Source organism: Bos grunniens, chromosome 5 (assembly GCF_055505025.1).
Source record: "Bos grunniens cultivar Pamir isolate PY7600 chromosome 5, Bosgru_T2T1.0, whole genome shotgun sequence".
NCBI classification, from domain to species: domain Eukaryota; kingdom Metazoa; phylum Chordata; class Mammalia; order Artiodactyla; family Bovidae; genus Bos; species Bos grunniens.
Window position 1 is genome coordinate 56,845,192 of NC_141169.1, and position 19,011 is coordinate 56,864,202.

General features: G+C 55.6%; 2 protein-coding genes across 7 annotated transcripts; one reads left to right on the forward strand and one right to left on the reverse strand.

The window, feature by feature from the left end:
- The first annotated feature begins 419 nt into the window (after positions 1 to 419).
- Positions 420 to 7,986, forward strand: ARHGAP9 (Rho GTPase activating protein 9). 4 transcript variants are annotated; one of them, XM_086400354.1, is made up of 17 exons: positions 420 to 980; positions 1,251 to 1,474; positions 2,713 to 2,937; positions 3,128 to 3,241; positions 3,444 to 3,545; positions 3,777 to 3,838; positions 3,962 to 4,052; positions 4,239 to 4,334; positions 4,501 to 4,599; positions 5,018 to 5,159; positions 5,242 to 5,349; positions 5,703 to 5,801; positions 5,940 to 6,017; positions 6,161 to 6,214; positions 6,467 to 6,601; positions 6,967 to 7,072; positions 7,697 to 7,986. In XM_086400354.1, exons 1-17 carry the CDS (start codon positions 650 to 652, stop codon positions 7,866 to 7,868), a joined length of 2,238 nt encoding a protein of 745 aa, XP_086256480.1. In that variant the 5' UTR covers positions 420 to 649; the 3' UTR covers positions 7,869 to 7,986. The 4 variants fall into 4 exon arrangements, 3 of the variants coding, with proteins under 3 accessions (XP_086256480.1, XP_086256481.1, XP_086256482.1); XR_015163877.1 differs by having other exon boundaries at positions 458 to 980; positions 4,246 to 4,334; XM_086400355.1 differs by lacking the exon at positions 6,161 to 6,214 and having other exon boundaries at positions 458 to 980.
- A 149-nt stretch (positions 7,987 to 8,135) lies between these two features.
- GLI1 (GLI family zinc finger 1) lies at positions 8,136 to 18,875 on the reverse strand. 3 transcript variants are annotated; one of them, XM_086400346.1, is made up of 13 exons: positions 18,468 to 18,875; positions 15,681 to 15,848; positions 15,160 to 15,308; positions 14,859 to 14,951; positions 14,398 to 14,593; positions 14,004 to 14,148; positions 13,577 to 13,666; positions 13,351 to 13,488; positions 12,885 to 13,034; positions 11,973 to 12,137; positions 11,250 to 11,480; positions 10,453 to 10,720; positions 8,136 to 10,073 (listed from the first exon to the last, which is right to left on the reverse strand). In XM_086400346.1, exons 3-13 carry the CDS (start codon positions 15,257 to 15,259, stop codon positions 8,332 to 8,334), a joined length of 3,318 nt encoding a protein of 1,105 aa, XP_086256472.1. In that variant the 5' UTR covers positions 15,260 to 15,308; positions 15,681 to 15,848; positions 18,468 to 18,875; the 3' UTR covers positions 8,136 to 8,331. The 3 variants fall into 3 exon arrangements, with proteins under 3 accessions (XP_086256472.1, XP_086256473.1, XP_086256474.1); XM_086400347.1 differs by having other exon boundaries at positions 15,160 to 15,287; positions 18,468 to 18,776; XM_086400348.1 differs by lacking the exon at positions 15,681 to 15,848 and having other exon boundaries at positions 18,468 to 18,592.
- Positions 18,876 to 19,011: the final 136 nt, after the last annotated feature.

Sequence of the window (19,011 nt, forward strand, 5' to 3'; positions counted from 1 at the left end):
AAACTGAACCCCTCTGTGTTTCTCCTAACCACTTTCTCTCCAATTTGATCTTACTATTTCTCTGGCTCTCTGTTTCTCTGTCTTGATGTTTTTTCTGAATCAGACAGGAAGCACACAGCTTCAGGTCTGTGGCCATCAGTAATGGAAATATTGGTCCTTGTGTAAATTTAATAAAGAGTCACAAATTTTTGTATCTTTGTCATCCATTAACTCTTTGCCTATGTTCTATCTCAAACCTGATTCTTTCTCTTCATCTTCCTGTGTTCAGCTCAAGAGTCCCATCACCATTCAGGGCCAGCTCCTCCTGTCCCTAGATCTTCTGTTAGGCCCCGGAAGGTACTTGGAGGAAAATCACCCAACTAGACCCCCTCCTCTGACTTCCTGCCGTGCTGGTCTCGCAGCCCTGCTGACCACATCCTCTCTCACCTTACTTATGTACTTCCTCATTAGACACATCACCCAGGACTTCTCAGACCCCAAAACCTCTTACTGACCCCCATTTGGGTCTTCTGCCTTACCCTCTCCTCTCATGACAGGGTTTCTGTTCTTATCTTCTGCCCCAAACTGCTCTTAGAACCATGTCTCTCTGCCTGCAAGCAGTCAGTCCTGTCTTTTTCTGGATCTCCATCACCCCATTTTCCCATAGGTGATGGTATTGACAACAATGCTATCAGGCTGGTGGTGGCCAAGCACCTGGGGAAACTTGGGGCTGGGGTCCCGAAGCCCTTCTAGGGGATCCCAGCTCTGTGCTCTCTATGCCTTTACTTACACTGGGGCAGATGGCCGGCAGGTGTCTTTGGCTGAAGGAGACAGGTTCCTACTGCTTCGAAAGACCAACTCAGACTGGTGGTTAGCAAGGCGCCTGGGAGCACCATCCAGCTCTCGCCCCGTCTTTGTCCCAGCTGCCTACATGATAGAGGAATCTAGCCCTTCCCACAGCCCAACGACCATCACCCCCAGCCAATCTCTCTGGACTCATGGTGAGTAGGTCCTCCCCCATCGCCTTCCTACCTCCCTGGCTTCTGGGAATTATTGGAAAGATCTCCTTCCCCCAAGCTTCTGCTGACCCTCGACTCCTACTCCTTCTCCCCTCCGTGGTGTCCCCATTGCCCCTCCTTCCTAGTCTCAAGCCTCCTAGATCTCATGTAATTTTCCACTTGCTCTTTTCCTGTGAGCCCTCAGGATGGGGGACCTAGCCAAGAACCCTGGGGGGACCCTGCCTCCAACTCTTTCCATTTCTCTGTTTCCAGGGCCAAAGTTATTTCCTGGCTCCCTGGAGGAGATGAACCTGTGTCAGGAACCCCCAGGCAGAGCCCAGGCTACATCGGAGCAGCCTCCTCCCCTTCCCCCTAAAATGTGTAGAAGTGTCAGTGTTACCAACTTGAGGCCCAGCCTCCTGAAGCCCTTCCGGGAAGGACCAAGTGGAAGATCCCTTTCTCAGGAAAACTTGCTGACCGAGACCGATGCCAACGTGGTGAGTCATAGCACCTCTTTGGAGCAATTGTCACTGCTGGGCTCAGTTCTAGGCACATTGGCCAACAGGACAGACAGAATCTCTGCCCTCCAGGGATTCCCATGGGGATGATGAACATATAAATAAGAAAGTCTTTGAAACTAATAAGCGCTGCTGCTGCTAAGTCGCTTCAGTCGTGTCCGACTCTGTGCGACCCCAGAGACAGCAGCCCACCAGGCTCCTCTGTCCCGGGGATTCTCCAGGCAAGAACACTGGAGTGGGTTGCCATTTCCTTCTCCAACGCATGAAAGTGAAAAGTGAAAGTGAAGTCACTCAGTCGTGTCCGACTCCTAACGACCTCATGGACTGCAGCCTAGCAGGCTCCTCTGTCCATGGGATTTTCCAGGCAAGAGTACTGGAGTGGGGTGCCATTGCTACCAAGAAGCTAAATGTGGTGAAGGATGACTGGTCTAGGGAGGCATCTCTGAGGAAATAACCCAGTTGAATCTGAATAAGGAGAAAGAAACAGCCCTGAAATAAACGAGATGAGAGATGGAATTCTAGCTCTGGGACAGCAAGTAGCAAAGATCCTGAGGCTATGTGGAAACTACAAAATGATAGAGGGACTGAAAGGCCTGCTCAGCTTTGCTCTCCTTGTCTCAGCCTCCTGACTCCTGGCCCAGTGCAGGGTTTTTTTTTGTTTTTTTTTTGTTTTTTTTTTTTGCTGTGTTCTGTCATGCTAGCTCAGGTTACTAGCAAGTTTCCTCTAGAGATGTAACTTCTTTTTCTAGAGATGTTAACTCCTTTGATCTTCCTGAAGATTTGGCTCTTCACCTCTCTCTTACTTACTAGTGGGTGAAAAATGGCCCCTCCTCTCTCATACTTTGCTAGCTAGCAGGGCTCTCTGACCCCTCTCCATCTCCTTATACTCTGGAGGACATGAGGGTGGGACGCTGCCCCTCCCTCCACACTTGAGAAAAGCCTGTTCCCCTTTCCTGAGGTCCTCCGGTGGGGGTGGGGTGGGGGAGGAGGGAAGTTGGCAACAGGAAGTGAGGAGAAAAGCAGACTGTGAGGGAGGGAGTCAAAGAAAAAAAAAAAAAACAACCACTGGGGACTAGGGTTTCCTCCTCAGTACCTGGGTCAACCCAGACAGGAGCTGGTGGTGAGCATATGGTGGTGGAGAGAGGAGGGGGTGGTTAGAGAGGAGATTGGGGAGGGGCCCAGCAGAATAACAACCTTTCTTCCCCCTTTCCTTGCAGGCAAGACCCCAGACCCTCATGTCAAAGGCCCCTGTGTACTGCAACCTGGTGGACCTTCGCCGCTGTCCCCGGTCCCCGCCCTCAAGCCCCTCGTGCCCCCCACTGCAGAGGCTGGACGCCTGGGAGCAGCACTTGGACCCCAACTCTGGACGCTGCTTCTACATAAATTCACTGACTGGCTGTAAATCCTGGAAGCCCCCACGCCACACTCGAACCCGAGAGACGGTGAGACCTTCCCTCCTGCTTGTCCCTTGTCCCTTGAGTCTCCTCCTTTTCCCTCCTGATCCCCAAAGTAGCATGTTTTCTCACTGGGACTCTCGGAAGATCAGAAGAATCAAAAAATTGTGAGAAGGGCTTTGAGAGCCAACAGAGATGGCGTTTCGATGGGTGCAGTTTTACCTTTCCCTCCCTCCAGAACCCCAGCTCCATGGAGGGGACACAGACGTTGAATAGGGACAATGGTATCCTGCAGCCTCAGGCAAAGGACGAAGAATCTGGTCCCAAGACATCAGAGCTTTTCGACTCCCAGGTGAGATCCCTTCCTCCTCCTGATCACATTCGGAAAAGCCATCTTTTTCGACTTTCTCTTTTACTTGAGATATTCTCTTTACTAGAGACATTACCCCAGCAACCCCCTGCCTCACACCCACATCCGCATCCCTCTTCCCCATACAGCCAGGGACTCCTTAGTTAAAGGTTTCCCCACCTGTTTCTCCAATCCCCTCCCTCAGGGTTCACCCTACCTCTGTAGACGCACCTCCCAGCTGGACCCTGGCAAGCCTTCATCTTTGCAGTGCCCTCGGCCTCTGCCGACGGTCCTAGATGACCCTCACGTAAGTCTCTGTTTTCCTTGTGAACGCCAAGATCCTCCCTGCCCCAGCCCCCAGTTCTTGCTCCTGCAGAAAGGCCTTCCTCTTTCTGAGTGATCTCTGGGTACTCTCTCACCGAGCACCCATCCGGTCAAACCTTAAAGGATCTCACTCCTGGGAGATCCCCTGGGGGAGAGCCATGGTGACTGTGGGGGCGCTGGGTGACTTATTGAGGCCCTTCCTGCCACTTCCCAGGAGGTGGAAAAGTCGGGCCTGCTCAATATGACCAAGATCGCCCAGGGCGGGCGCAAGCTCCGGTGAGAACTGGGAACACAGCCCGGGCTGCGGCTGGAGGGTTCGCGGGTAGCGCGGAGGGTTGGGAGAGGCCCTCCTCTATGTGACTCTCAATGACCTTTGCTCTATTACCACCGCCCCTGCAGGAAGAACTGGGGCCCCTCTTGGGTGGTATTAGCGGGTAACAGCCTGGTGTTCTACCGAGAACCGCCGCCGACCGCCCCCGCCACTGCCTGGGTGAGTGTGAGGGAGGGGCGCAGCGGGGGGAGAGCTGGAGGGGTTCCGGCACCCTTCCTACTCACCTTAGGCCAGCTGCGGGGGCGGAGGTGGGGCGGGCGAGGTCACCAGTCCTCGCAGGCCTCCGGGTGAGGGAGGCAGTGAGGCGAGCAGCGCCCTGGCCTCAGTTTCCCCCCTCGTTGCCAGGGACCAGCCGGTAGCCGGCCCGAGAGCAGCGTGGACCTGCGGGGGGCGGCCCTGGCCCACGGCCGCCACCTGTCCAGCCGCCGCCACGTCCTGCACGTGAGTGCCCGCCCTCTCATTTCTCCTGTCCCCCCAACCCAATGCGCACCAGCCCCGAGGGCTCGCCCCTAATTTCCCACTCGGGGGTCTCCCGCTCGGCCTCCCTGCTTTTCTTGCTCCTTCCCGCTGACCGCCCCCCCCCTGCTTTTCCCCGCGGGCCCCTCAGATCCGCACGGTCCCGGGCCACGAATTCCTGCTGCAGTCTGACCAGGAGGCTGAGCTTCGAGCCTGGCACAGCGCGCTGCGGGCGGTCATCGAACGCCTGGTGAGAGGGGTGGGAGTGGGCGGGCAGAAGGAGTGGAGGAGGAACTGTAGGATGCAGGGGTCATGGATGAGGGACACAGTGGCCTCCTGGTGGAGGGTAGGCCTGGGAGGTAGGGGACCCCAGCAGCCGGGTCGGCGGTGCAGATGTCTCTCTCTCCTGGTTCTCTTCCCAACTCTGATTCGGCCCATCTTGCGGTGCGGCCTCCCTGGTGGCACAGACGGTAAAGAATCTGCCTGCAATGCAGGAGATCCGGGTTCGATCCCTCGGTCGGGAAGATCCCCTGGAGGAGGGCATGGCAACCCACTCCAGTATTCTTGCCTGGAGAATCCCAAGGACAGAGGAGCCTGGCGGGTTACAGTCCATGGGGTCGCAAAGAGTCGGACACAACTGAGCGACTAACACTGCGGTGCGGACCTAGGATCGAGAGAACCCCCTGGAGGGGCGTCTGTCAGGCTCGGGACCTGCGGAACTGGAGGAGCTGAGCCCCGGGGAGGACGAGGAAGAGGAGTCGGAACCAGTGTCCAAGTCTCTGCTGCGGATCGGCGGCCGCCGGAGCTCCAGTAAGGGGCGGGCCTGGGGGCTTTTACCCCGCTCCTCCGAGCCGCCGCCGCCGCCGCCCTCACGCTGCACTTGCTGCTGCAGGTCGGTGTCCCGAAACAGCGGAGCAGAACCGCGTGCGGAATAAACTAAAGCGGCTAATCGCCAAGAGACCGCCCTTGCAAACCCTGCAGGAGCGGGGTCTGCTCCGAGGTGAGGGGGGCTGGACCGCCTGGTACCCTTCTCCTTCGTTCGTGCCTACTTTAGTGTTTCTGCAAGCACTTTTATTTACATTCCGGATCTGGGCATCAGCTTGTCCTGGATGAGAAAACTTCAGCGAGGCTCAGGGTAGAGCTTCCCAGAACTAGATCAGCGGTCTTCTGAGACCAATACTTCCCCTCGGCTTGCTCCCTACAGCTGATTGTTGCAGTTGCAGGGAGGGGGTGTACCTCCTTGCTCAGGCAGGCAGGAGAGCCAGCCCAACTTTGGGGTGAAGACCTGTGCTGGAAAGAGCCTCCATGGGTGACACCATCACTGGCTTCCCACCTCATTCTGTGTCTCCCCAGACCAGGTGTTCGGCTGCCAGTTGGAGTCACTGTGCCAGCGGGAGGGGGACACCGTGCCCAGCTTTGTGCGGCTCTGCGTTGCTGCTGTGGACAAGAGAGGTCACTTTCCCAGAGTCTCCCCCTTCTAACCGGCCAAAGCCCCACCTCCCCCACCCTAGTGTGCCCTTTGTCTCTCCACCCTCACCAGCACACATTTTAGATCAAGAATCTTTATCTGCTCCCTGCCTCATCTGCCAGGTCTGGATGTGGATGGCATTTACCGGGTGAGCGGGAACTTGGCAGTGGTCCAGAAGCTTCGCTTCTTGGTGGACAGAGGTGAGAAGGCTGTGGGCAGGTGGTGGTACTAAGAACTTCATGTCTTAGAACCCAAAGGTCTGAGTGAGGGAGCTGGCAGAACCGGGGAGGTCTTCTGGCTGGAGCTATATGTCTTAGCTCTTGATTTCTTTTACTTGTTGCAGAACGGGCCATCACTTCCGATGGGAGGTACATGTTTCCAGAACAGCCAGGACAAGGTACTTCCATGGAAGGCCGCTTCAACCTTTAAAAGTCTTCCATACCATCCCTGCTCCCTGTGGGCTCCCCCATGTCCTGCTCCTGGGGTGGGGGGTTGTTCTCATCCCGATCTCTGCCCCACTGTGGACCCCACTAGGTCCTCCATGGTCTGCCTTCACTGGATCTTTCCCTAAACTCCTGATCTCTCAGTCTCTGGGTCCCTCTAACCCTTCATGAGCCCTGAGCCCCTCTGTACCTCCTTCTCCTTCCAGAAGGCCGATTAGATTTGGACAGTGCTGAATGGGATGACATTCATGTGATCACAGGAGCCCTGAAACTTTTTCTTAGGGAGCTACCCCAGCCTCTGGTGCCCTCACTACTGCTGCCCGATTTTCGTGCTGCCGTTGGTAAAGGATGGGAGCTTTGGGCAAGAGCCTTGATACGGGGTGGAGGGCAGGGGGGAAGCATGAGTGATAAAAGAGTAGAGTAGAGGTTCCCTTCCACTCCTCTGTCCCAGCCTGAATACAGAGATGGAAATTAATTTTCAATTAATGTGCCCACTCCAGTTGTGTGTGTGTGTGTGTGTGTGAGTGTTTAGAGGGCTGAGTTAAAAAGAATTCTAAGATTGTAGTTGGACTCCGTGAGAAAGAAAGCTATGATCGATTAATGATGTCTTCCCCAAGCACCAGAAAGGATACTGAGGTTACCCACTCTGCCCTAACACCTTTCCTAACCTCACTCCCATGCCCTTCCTGTCACTCTTTCTCTCTAGCCCTCACTGAATCAGAACAGTGCCTCTCTCAAATACAAGAATTAATAAGCTCAATGCCAAAGCCCAACCATGACACTCTGCGGTACCTCCTGGAGCATTTATGCAGGTCAGGAAGACTGAATATCTTTGTTCATGTCAGGGGAGGGTGGGGTGGGGCCTGCAGCCGGGACCCTGTGTTCAGATGGGGAGAAGGTAGGGAAACACCGAAGGTTAGTGGGTCATTGAGGAAATAGGCACTCTGTGCAGAGGATATATTGCCAGGGTCAAAACCTTTTTTGCTCAATCAGCATCAAATGAGGAACTAGGGAACAAGACAAGTCCAGGGATGCTGTGAGAGAAATAAGGGGAAAAGAAGGAAAACTTCCTTCTGCCTTTGTCTTTCACTGGGACAGTGGGGATGACTTATTTGGCAGAACTGGGCAGTGACCTCTGAGAGAGGATAGGCATTTGAATGAAAACCTTCCAAATGTTGAGCAGAGAGGACTCTAGGGGCAGTCTCTGAAGTCAGGAAGAGGCGGGTATATCCTAGGTTGCGTCATGAAGGTTGAATCCTGAAGGTTTCTCCACTGATCTCAGCTCTGTCCCCCTGGTGGCTCTTTCCTTGGTTTTCTTCAACTACCGCATGGAAGGGCCCCAAAGTGGATTCGTCCTCAAACCTTTGATGGGTTAGATTTATTTGAAGTGGCAAAGCTGCTATACTATGGCCCCGTCTCTTGGCTTTTACCCACAGGGTGATAGCACACTCAGACAAGAACCGCATGACCCCCCACAACCTGGGAATTGTGTTTGGACCAACCCTATTTCGGCCGGAGCAGGAGACATCGGATCCAGTGGCCCATGTCCTCTACCCTGGGCAGGTCGTCCAGCTGATGCTCACCAACTTCACCAGAGTCTTTCCCTGACTGGGGCAAAGAAGAGAAATCGTATTTCCAGTGATCTCTGTTGGGTAGCCTTTGGTGGGGGCGAGGGTGGGGGGTGTTCTGTTTTGAGGACATCCCTTTAAATCCTGTGTCTCCCAGATAGCCGTCTCCACCTTTGTGAGTCTGAGCTGAGGGCCTGGGATAGGATGAGGAAACTTCTCTAAAGAGGAAGGTGGCTGGACTAGCCCCTGCTTCTCTAGTTCCTGGCCGTTACCCCTCCCCCAAGATACTCACATTATAAAGCAGGGCTCTTTCTGATGCAGTTCCTTTATTATCAGGAAACAGTGTCATTATAAAATTCCTCCCCAAATATATTTAGACTGTGTACAGCCCCAGCCCACCCCTCCCATCCCTGGGGCATCCCAGGGGGCTATGGCTCCTCCTCCGGACTTCCTGGTGGGGATGGAGACCCCTCAGGAAATGTGGATCTGTGGTCCCCCACTCTTTAAGCACTAGAATTGAGGAACTGTGTCTCCCCAGGCAGAGATCCCAGTAACACACTCATGTTGCCCACGGCCATGTTAGGGGTCCCAGAGGGAGGTGGGGTGTGTTCAGAGCTGTCCCTCTGATTGTGAGAAGGGGGAGGACTCAGCCCCTGGGCCTCATCCAGAATAGCCACAAAGTCCAGCTGCGTGTTGTCGAGATCAAGAGAGTCCAGAGGGTTACACACCTGCCCTTCAGGAGGAGGGTACAAGGCGGGGCCCCCTCCCAGTCTGCCCACCTCAGGATGGCCACAGCTGGGGTTGGTGCCCCCTGCCTTGAGGGGCCCATAGCAAGCCGGTAGTGGGGGTAGAAGTCGGGGTGGTGCTGCTGCCCTATGGGAAGCTTTGTTGGCCCCTACTGCAAAATTTTCATGGCATGAAGGGGTAGGATAGGAGCCTGGCTTGTGATTGGGCATATTAGGTGCAAAGCCAGGTCCATATGTGGCCACTGGGGCCTTGGCAGGGCTTGGGCTGACCTGGGAACCCCCCAGAAACTTGGGACTCTGATAGAGAGGTTCTTGGACTGGGGGGTCTCCCCTGCCTCCACCGTCCCACAGCAGCTCCTGTTGAGACTGAACATAATTACACACAAGCTGCGCCTTGAGGTGTCCTGTAGAATGAGTGGGGGACTCGAAATCCAGGCTGGGCCTGGCTTCTGAAGGCAGATAATCAGGAGGTGGCTGGGTATAGGAACCTGACTGGGGATACTGGGGAGGGGGAGGCTGTGGGTAGTGGGAGAACAGAGGCTGTGAGCGGGGAGGCCCCTCATTGGGGTGGGCATTGAGGCAGGGTGCCAGTCCTGTGGCGTCAGAACCCACGGGGCACCCCTGTTCTGGCTTCACTTGCACTTGTCCATAATGTTCAAGACGAGGACACTGGCTGTAGGCTCCAGCTGGAGCCTTGGGGCCTGAGTAGAGCCCAGAGTGGGAAGGGAACTCACTCCATGTTTCTGGGGTTGGTTCAGAATAGGGAACCTGCTGGGGACAGGGGTTGGGGCCATAGTTGGTGGGTGGACCAGGCCCAAGAGGCAGGGAGCCGGGCCCTCTAGCTCCATAAGGCTCAGCTGCTGCCGCCTCAGGCCCTCCATATCCCAGAGTATCAGCAGGTGGGAAGTCCATATAGGGGTTCAGACCACTGCCCATCATGGAGGTCCCAACCTCTGGCTCCTCGCGTAGCCCTCTGGTATCCATGGAGACATTCTCAGTGATGCTGGGGGGCTGTGGTGAGTAGACAGAGGTTGGGAGTTGGGGATCGAAGTTCTGTCCTCCTCCTACCACTGTGGGGGGGTTGTGGACACAGCCCAAACTCTTGAACCTCTGGACTCTGGCTGGGGCAGGGCGGTCAACAGATCGGGCTGGGTCACTGGCCCTCCGGGTGACCCCTACATTGGGGTTGTATCCTGGATACTCAGCTCGGCTTCTCCAGGGAGGTGCAGGAAGAGCCCCCGTCCGATCCAGGCTGGGTGCTGCAGTGGGTGGGGTACCACCTCCCCTGGCTGAAGCATATCTGGCCCGGAGCAGGTAGTGCTGGGCAGGCGTGAGGCCAGGCAGAGAGGATGCCCCGTTCTCTGGTGGGGAGCCAGGGGGGAAAGGGGAGGCAAGGGAGGAGCGGCGGCTGACAGTATAGGCTGAACTGACACTGCTGGAGCTGCTGCTGCGGCGGTCAAGAGATACTGGGGCACCCAGACGGCGAGAGCCAGGAGTGCCTGCAAGAAAAGACAGGCTGGCCAGGGAGCCCTCTGAATTTCATCCTGCCTCCCCCAAGGGGAAGCCTTGTCCTAGAATTCCAGGGAAGGCTCCTTAACTCTAGCCACTCAGTTCTCTCCCCTCCTTCTCTCATTCCCTTTCTGCTTCTCAGTCACCAGAGATTCAGGGTTGCTGTGAAGAGTCCTACAGATTGTACACTGCACAATCAAAGAAGATAGCATTCAAAAGAACAATTTTCTGATAGATGGAAGAAAAGTATCTTGAGGAAAGGGGACCTTTTTCTAATTGTACAGCAGCCCTGAAAGGTGAAGTCTTCTTCCAGTCTCAGAGAAGGGCCAGATCTCAGCCCTGCAACCACGCCCCACACCCATCACTCACCGGTGTGGGTCAAGCTGGGCAGTTTGAGGCCCCGGGGCCCCATCGGCCGGAACTGATGTAGCTGGTCCAGCCTGAGGTTCTCAAGGCGGCGAAGAGTAGACAGCCCAGTTCCCGCAAGGCAAGGCCCCTCATCCAAGCTGGACAGGTCCTCCGTGCTGCCCCCTGCATTTCCAGTCATTTCCACACCGCTGTCTGTATTGGCCGCGCTGCCTGCTGGGGAGTGGTCACTGCTGCAGGACGACTGGGCCCCAGGACTCGGCTGTGGCTTCTGTGGGGAAGAGGAGGGCTGAAGGAGGCGCCCGTCCTCCTTCCCCACAACTCCTTGAACTTGGTGAGTGACTAGAGCCTGTGTCCCAGTGACTGCTTACAGGTGTAGAGAGGGCTGATCAAGTGAAAGACACAGGTGAACTAGGGGAAAGTTGCTGATGAAAAGAACCTAGACTACCTCAAGTCCAATTTGTGCTCTATGACCATGGACAATTTCTCTAAGTTTCTTCATCTGAAAATGACAAGAGTAAGTTCCCTTCTCATGAAGTTGTTTTGAGGCATACCTGAAATTATACTGGTAGAAGGCCTAAAATAATACACTAATTTCTATATGAGCTTGTTGGGCCCAGGCACTAATGAATTACAATAAAATCCCTAGATTTGAGGTAGCCTAAGGAGCAACACTCGGATAAGGGACTGGGGACCAGCCACAGAAGAGAGATGAGCATAGAAGGAGATGGACCAGTTGGAAGGGGCTAGAAAGATGTTGGCGGGGCAGGCAGGGGTATGGAGGCAGGGTGTTGCCTCACCATGGCACCCTCCGGCACAGTCAGTCTGCTCTCCTCCCTAATGGGGCCTCCGTCCCGCTCCCTCTTGGGTTCCACTGAGGAAAGAGCTGGTGCCCGGGGCAGGGGGCCGTCTCCTCGATGCCGCTTGGTCACGTGGGCATCAGGACCGTGTACTGTCTTGACATGTTTCCTGAGCGAGCTGGGATCTGTGTAGCGTTTGGTGCAGCCAGGGAGTTTACACACGTAGGGCTTCTGTTGAGCGGAGAGTGAAGATAGCAGGCAAGAGTCAAATCAGGACAATGCAGAAGAAATGGGAAAAAGTGGTAGTGTTAAGTGAAGACAAGGGGACTCAGGAAGGAAGGCATGGCACCCATGGAAGGAAGGAGAGTAGGGCCCTTGGAGTAAAGGATGAAAAGATCAAGGGGAAGATTAGGAAAATGGATAGGCCTGGGAAAGGGGAGGGGATGAACCCAGGGCTGTAAGGCCTCATAAATTCAGGGGTTGAAGGTACCCTAGTTAGAATGGGTCTATTTTAGCTTAGCCCTTTGACTGGTTAGAGGTGGGGGAGGGATAGTAAGTGGAAATTCTTGGTTTCAGAAAGACCTTCTCCAGGTGAATTATACGGGCGGAGGGGAACTCACCTATGTGAAGTGGGTGCTGGGCTAAGGGATTTCTTATGGGGGAAGCTCCCCAGTAGGTGGCTTCTTTAAGTGGGGAGGAGGGTCTCTTGAGTGGGGTATTCACCTCATTGGAATGGGTCCGATTCTGGTGCTTGGCTCGGTCACTGGCATTGCTGAAGGCTTTACTGCAGCCCTCATGCTCACACATGTATGGCTTCTCACCAGTGTGTGACCGCAGGTGCGTCTTCAGATTTTCCAGGCGTGAGTATGACTTCCGGCACCCCTCAAACTAGGAGATATGGGGTCAAAGGATGGCTCTCAGACAGAAGGACATGGAGATTAGCGGAACCCTGAATCTCAAAAGGGACATACGTCAGAGAATATAATTCAAGCGTGGGACTTCCCTGGTGGTCCAGTGACTAAGACGCTGTGCTTCTGATGTAGGGAACTTGAGTTCAATCCCTGGTTAGGAAACTAAGATCCCACATGCTATGCAGTGCAGGGGAGGAGGGGGGAGATGGGAGAGTGCTGGGACTATAGAATTCCCAAAATTCAGGGACAAGGGTAGGCAAGAGCTGAGGGGACAGAAGTAGCTGGAGGCACTCTGCCTGCAGGGATGTGGAGATGAGGCAGCGAGCACTCTGGATCAAGTCAGAGCACATCTCCCTGCCTGGGGAGCCTAGACTGTGTTAAAATGGGGTCATCCTGGGAGTGGGTGTCCTCAGTCCAGGGCTTCTCCATTAAGCCAAGTTGCAAGCACAGTGCCTAGGTCCACTGTACTGTCTGGTGCCCACAAAAATGTTTTAATTTCTTTAAAAAAAAAAGGGGGGGGGGAATTAGCTTTTAGGTCAAAGAAAGTGTTCTAACGTAACGTCAATATGTTCATCTTTATACCAATGCAGTCAATACAACACAATTTTTAAATGTTTGTTTGTGGAGGAAGAGACCTGTGATGGCAAAAGTCAGATTGGCCCCTGCCTTTGTGGGGAGCCTTGATTTAGGAAGGGCCCCTGAGCTTGGGGAGGGGGTGCCTCACCGTGCACTTATGTGGCTTCTCGCCCGTGTGTCTGCGCATGTGCACCACCAGCATGTACTGGGCTTTGAAGGGCCTCAGCTCCCTGGAGCAGCCCCCCCAATGGCACACGAACTCCTTCCGCTCTCCATGGATGTGCTCACTGTTGATGTGCTGAGGGAGAAGATGCAGAGGCTCTCCGAGGTTCCCTATACCCCTGAGATCCAGAACAGACCTTCTCTTGACCTCCCCACCCCACCATATCCCTCCATGACTTCCTGTCATGGGGAAAGAAAAGGCAGGAAGAAGATCAGAGCCCACATCTCCATTCCTCCACGTTTCTAAACAAAGCTACAGCTCCTCTTGAGTTTCTGCCTACCCACTGGGTATCCCATCTTTGACCCCCTGCCCTTAGCCTGACTCCACCATGTCCCACCCAGAATGTCCTACAGGCTCCAGCAAGCATTCCTGTTACCCCCCCAGGGCTCACATGCACCAGCTGCTCCTGGGAGTCGAATTCCTGACTGCAGCCATCCCAGCGACAGTCAGTCTCATACACAGAGTCAGGCTCAGGCTTCTCTTCTCTCTCTAGGTCCTCCCGCCCATCCAGCATCCCCAGCAGTGGATCCTAGGGTAGGAGAGAAAACCCTAGGGTCACCTGGTGACAGCTTTTGTTTCGCTCAGGTTCCAGAGGTAAAGCTCCCCCTCCCCATTACCTGTGTGCTCGAGGAGTTGGGACTGGACATATCACCTTCCAAGGGCTCCTCCGGGCACTTGTTAACCAGCACACCCAGCTCAGACTTCAGCTTTCCCAAAGGAAGGTGAGGATGATGAAGGCAGAAGTGGGAGGAGGAAAAGGGACCCCAGCCAAGTCTTCCAGCCCTGAGTGTCCCACCCTAGCAGCTGCAATCCCTGAGTTTGACTTCCTCCTTAGACTGCACTGGTGAATGGGGTGAGCAAAAGGTGGGGTCTCACTTGGAAGAGACTGACTGAACCTCAAGGAGTCAACCCCCGGCAGCCATACTCCTTTATTTTTCTGGCACTGAAAACTTTTACGTTCTCTATTCTTCCTTTGCCTTTCCTCTAAAAAAAAAAGCCCACCACCCATCTACCCTGAACTGGGGGAAATCAGGTGATTCTTACCTGGCACGTTGGGAGGGGTCCCCGGGACTGAGGATGCGGCATCATCCCACTCTGCGTGGGGTCATGGGGACCACAGGGCTGGACCCCAAAAGAAGGTGAGGTACCTTTCTGGTGGTTCATCTGGGGTGAGAATCCCAGAGATGGGCTGTGGAGGAGGAGGAGAGGCAATTATGTAGGACTGTCATCTCAGAAAGCCTCAGGAGTTCCTGGGCTCTTTGGAAGGTTTCTGGAAGACAGTATGGGAAACAGTGGAGGCAGCCCAGGGGAAGTATAGAGGAGGACTTCCACACTTTGAAACAATAAGGATTCAAAGATAGGTGGTTTGGAGGGCTTTGAGGCTTCTAATGGGATTTGGCAGGGTCTTAGGGGCCTCTTAGCTCGAGGCTGTCTGCACCTCATGGTGCCGATGGAAAGGTGACCATAGGAACCCCCCGGAGATGCACAGCGTGAGTTGATGAAGGCCACGAGGGAGCTGGGTGAGGTGCGGATAACTGTCTGCAGGTCCAGGCTGGTGTCCGACAGAGGTGAGATGGAGAGTGCCCGCTTCTTGGTCAATTTGACTGCACTCCGGGGAGGAGGAAACAGTGGCACTGGGGCAGGAAACAGGGGAGGTAGATATGGTAAAGGAGTAGGCCCCTTAAGCATCCAACCCATGAGGACTGACTCTCAGCAAAAAGAAATAACACTAGACACTGCCCTGTTGACCTCATCTGTGACCTTCTGATCATGCTCTGACTCCTGAATCCCATCTCTAGGCATTTCCTTTTCCAAGGTAGATCCCCTACCCTCCAACCTTCTTCCTCAGGACAAATCCCAAAGGGGCAGAAAGGAAAGACAGGTTGCCTGAGGCCTCACCCTCCGTGCAGCTGTTGGCTTCTCTGGCTGGCCCATAACTGTGGGGGCCGGGCATGAGGGTGGCCTGATGACAGAAGGGCAGACCTGGCAGTCCTAGGAAAGAGATACAGCTGGAATGGGGCATGGGAATGAAGGACACATGCAGTCCATCTTGAAACCCCAAGTAAGGCCCAATCCCATATGGCATGGGACCGCAAATCTTTTTGTATATGGAAACTGGAATGGGATAGAAGAGGGACCCCTGGCGCTGGGTGAGAGATCTGCCAGTAGTCAAGGTCCAGGGACTGGTGTATGTACTGACCTTCTGTCCCCATGCCGGGGGCCCCCTGACTGGGGAGGGGCCGGAGACAACAGGGCTCGCCATAGCTACTGACTGGTGGTGGGGTCATCGAGTTGAACATGGTGTCTCAGAGGAGTGTGTGTGGGTCACTGCAGGAGGGGAAGGGAGACCTGCAGGTTACAAAGGCAGGAGGGAAATATGGAAGGTCAGATAAGTCACTCAGGCCCAGAACCATGGGCAGATTACCTCCAAGACATCTGCCATGGAAAATCAAGTTGAAACAAGCATCGCTCAGCTAGGGGAGATTACGGAGAGAAGTCCCATAGAGACAGAGGCAGTCTTGGAGATCTTTTTAGGAACTAGGGAGGAGCTCTGCCTGGATGGAGTGTGTGTGTGAGTGTGTGTGTGTTGGGGGAGTGTTGTGGACTAAAATTGTGACTAGGAGCTTCAAGTGCTTTTTATACCATGGGTCCTGTTTCTTCTGACCATGGGGCCAGCCTTCAGGGATGGGATGGGGGAGCTCAGGAGGAGGAGTGACTGACCTCAAGCTCTGGGCTGGCTGATCAGCCTGAGCCCCTCTCCCTTTCCTTCATCTGTTGCTCGTGGACAGCCGGTCTACAACCTCTCCAGTGTCCAGCAGAGGGAGCCCTCGCCACAGCCCAGACAGGCTCACAGGGCCAGGAGGGAGCCTAGATGATCTGCCCTTTGCTCTGTAAGGCAGAAAACTCTGTGTGGAAGGGGAGCAAGTTTCTGAGGAGACCCTCCCAGGTCTGCTGGTGCAAAGGATGGAAGCTGGTGTTACTCAGGGGTGGTTTCAATCTGGGCGCTGACCTAACTCTTTTGGTTTGTTTTGGAGCAACAGAAAAGGAACTATGAGGAAAAGCTTTGGGAGAATAAACACACACATTCGTGGGCGCACTCACACACAAGTCATCATCCGTTAGAGAGGGGAGAGGTAGTGAGGAAGAAGAGGGTGCCGCTGTCCACTTTTCTCCTCAGGCTCCAGATTTTGCTCCACCCCGGGTTTTCCGGTCTCCCGGGAATGAGGGTGGGGTGGGGCGGGGTAGGGTGGAGAACGACCGGGAGCGGGCCGGCCGGCGCGGTGGGTGATCCCGGGATGCTGGGATTTAGGGTGAGGGCGGGGTAAGATGGGGAGCGGAACCCGGACCCCAGGACCCAGCCGATCCCCGCAGCCTGGGCTGTACTCTTCCTAACTCCTTTACTAGCGGAGATACGGGTCCTGCAACCAAGACCTCCCAACTCGACCTTGGCATTACGTTGGTGGGGGGGCGGGGGGCACAGCTGGCTGGCAGCTGGATGGGGGGACACTTCTCCCGCCTCCTTCCTCTATGACTCATCTAAGGAGGCGGGGGCTAGCAAACGACCCCCCAAATCTAAAGAGACTTCCCCAAACATGCCTACCCAGTCATCTTTCAGCCCCAATGTCCAGCCACAAGAGAACCAAGATGGAAATGGGGCGCTATCCGTCCTCACCCACGCGTGCCACAGCCCACCCACGTCTCCCCTTTACACTGGTGAAAGGAATATTTCGCTTTTTCCAGCTACAGAAAATGAAGGTTTTCTGGGGGTGTGGAGGAGAGCGCAGGATGGAGCAGAAAGCTCTAGGGTTCCCTTGCTGGAGCCCTGAATCATCTGTGTCTCCCAGTTTTCCAGAGTCCCCCCAAGCACCCCCGCTCCCCAACTCCCAGGAGTCGGCCCCGCCCCCTTCTCCCGGTCCCGCCTTCCCCGCCCCCGTGCCTCCTCGGCCCACCCAAGTCGCCGCCGCAGGCTCTGGCTGCAGACAGCTCCGCTTCCCCCGCCCGCCCCGGGAGCCTAGTCGAACGAGCAGCGGCGGAGTGGAGGTGGAGGGGTTTGGATTGAGAGGCGGGACACATTCTTCCCTCCTCCCCTCAGTGTATCCAGAGAGCTGGCATCGGCGCCCGTGGCGGGGCGGGGTGGGGGGGTACTGTTAGAGAATAGGAGTCCCCTTGGTGGGTGGAAAAGAAGAATCCAGAAATTATACGGAGAGAAAGTGACTAGGATAAATAAATTAAGGTGTGTCTGGGGAGGGGAGGGGCCAGGACACCTTAGGTTCCCGGGTATCCCCGCTGGCTTCCTAAGGGTTAACCCTTCCAGACCCCCGGGAACCCCCTAGTGACGTCAAGGGCGGGGTCTATACTCCCTGGTAGGGAATGCCTGGGAGATAATGGGGGGGAGGGTATCTCGACCCCGCCTCCAAGGAAAAACCAACCTTGTGCTGGCCCTTACAAGTTCCCCCTGGGAAATTGCCCGGCCTTCTCCCTCTACTGGACCATAAGGACCTATCCTATGAAGACCCCAGTTCTCCAGCGCCCTAAAACCTTCAGTCCCCAGTCTATGGGATTCCCTTTCCCTAATCCTGTCCCCAAAGCTAGGTGCCCAGGGCGGATTGTTTCGGGGTCACAGGGCCTGAAAGAGGCTTCAGAGCGGGGACCAAGGGCAGGCAGGGTGGTCTAAGCCAGAGGAGGGGCCTCAGTCCCCAGCTCCCGTTTGGGAGGGGGGCCAACGGGGATGCACAGTCAGGCAGCGGCCAGTGGTCCCGCCCAGTCCCAGTAGGGGTCTCCTGGTGGTTGCCCTCGGCTGCCCTGGTGGTCCTGAGGTCAGAGGGTCAAGACAAGGTCTCCTCAGTTCCTCCTTAGCACCCTGCCTGCAGCCCTTGGGACCCAGGAGTCCACGCTCCTTGGAGAATCTTTCTTGGGCCTAAACTAGAGACTGACTGCCCCAGTCCCCTTCCGACCCCAGAAGACAGTTCCTTTCCCTCAAAACACATGCACCAGCAAACACATCTGTCACAAGACAGGTCAGAGGTTCAAGCCCAGCCGCCCCCCAGTGGTCCTGTCGCCTCACACACCCCATCTAGGACTCTCTCCAGAGCTGTTCCCTCCTTTCAGAAACACTGAAGTTCTCCTGCCCAGCTCTCATAGTCACACCTGGGGTTCGCTCTCTACCACGCAGACCTCCAGCCAACAGTCCTCCCAACTTCTTCATCCCAACCTCATTAAAATGAGATGTTTCTAATATATGGGAGAGGCGGAGACAGACAAAGAGATCCACAGTTGTCTGAGACAGAGACACACAGACTGTCAGAAGGAAAAAAAGAGAAAGGGAGACACATTTGAAAAAATTCTCCAAACTTTCTAGTATCGTATCCCAGACTCTCCCACCTCTATTTTGCCTCTGTGCCCCTGGTCTCCCCCCTCGGCTGGGCAGAGTCCCTCGCAAGTAGAGCATCCCCTCAGGTCCCTTCCCCCACGGCTCCCAGGTGGTCCCCCGCCTGCCCCCCTTCTCACCTCTGTCTGGGCGCAGGGCTCGGGATGCACGGTCCAGAGCTGGAGTCTGGGCTGGGGGGTGTGCGGTGGGGAGGGGGGGCGGACAGGGCTACAGCAGCGCAGCCTCAGGGCCACCCCCACCCCCCCCAACCTGGCCCCCAGCCCTCCCGCCGGCCCAGCCCGCCGGGCCGCGAGCCGGGACCACCCGTGAGAAGCACAAACTTTTTTTTCCCTTTTGCAAAAAGTTTTTCTCGCTCTAGCCGCTGGCGCGCCGCCGCTCTTCCCGTTCGCCCCTCACCTCCCTTCTATGTCCCTCCCTCTTGCCGTTCTGGAGGATGAGGCGGGGTAGCTGGAAGCAAGAGAGGGGGTGCCGGGCTTATTGCACCCCCAGGACCCCCAGGATCCTCCCCCTCCCTTGAGGGACCCTATACTGCCTACTCCCCCCCCCACCCCGAACACGCTGCTGGTAGTGGGTAGTAAATCCCGGCCTGGATTCCTGGATCGGCTGCCCACCAAGAGGTCCTGAATCACAGCCAGAAAAAACAAATTGAGAAATAGATTGGGG

Bases quoted from the DNA above. Each gene is read 5' to 3' on its own strand.
- ARHGAP9 (XM_086400354.1), top strand. From the start codon at position 650: ATGGTATTGACAACAATGCTATCAGGCTGGTGGTGGCCAAGCACCTGG. The intron at 5,350-5,702 runs GTGAGGGGGGCT...GTGTCTCCCCAG, and splicing joins GGAGCGGGGTCTGCTCCGAG to ACCAGGTGTTCGGCTGCCAG. The intron at 6,215-6,466 runs GTACTTCCATGG...TTCTCCTTCCAG, and splicing joins TCCAGAACAGCCAGGACAAG to AAGGCCGATTAGATTTGGAC.
- GLI1 (XM_086400346.1), bottom strand. From the start codon at position 15,259: ATGTTCAACTCGATGACCCCACCACCAGTCAGTAGCTATGGCGAGCCC. The intron at 14,594-14,858 runs GTGAGGCCTCAG...TTCCTGCCCCAG, and splicing joins AGCCAACAGCTGCACGGAGG to TGCCACTGTTTCCTCCTCCC. The intron at 13,667-14,003 runs GTAAGAATCACC...CCTTTGGGAAAG, and splicing joins GACCCCTCCCAACGTGCCAG to CTGAAGTCTGAGCTGGGTGT.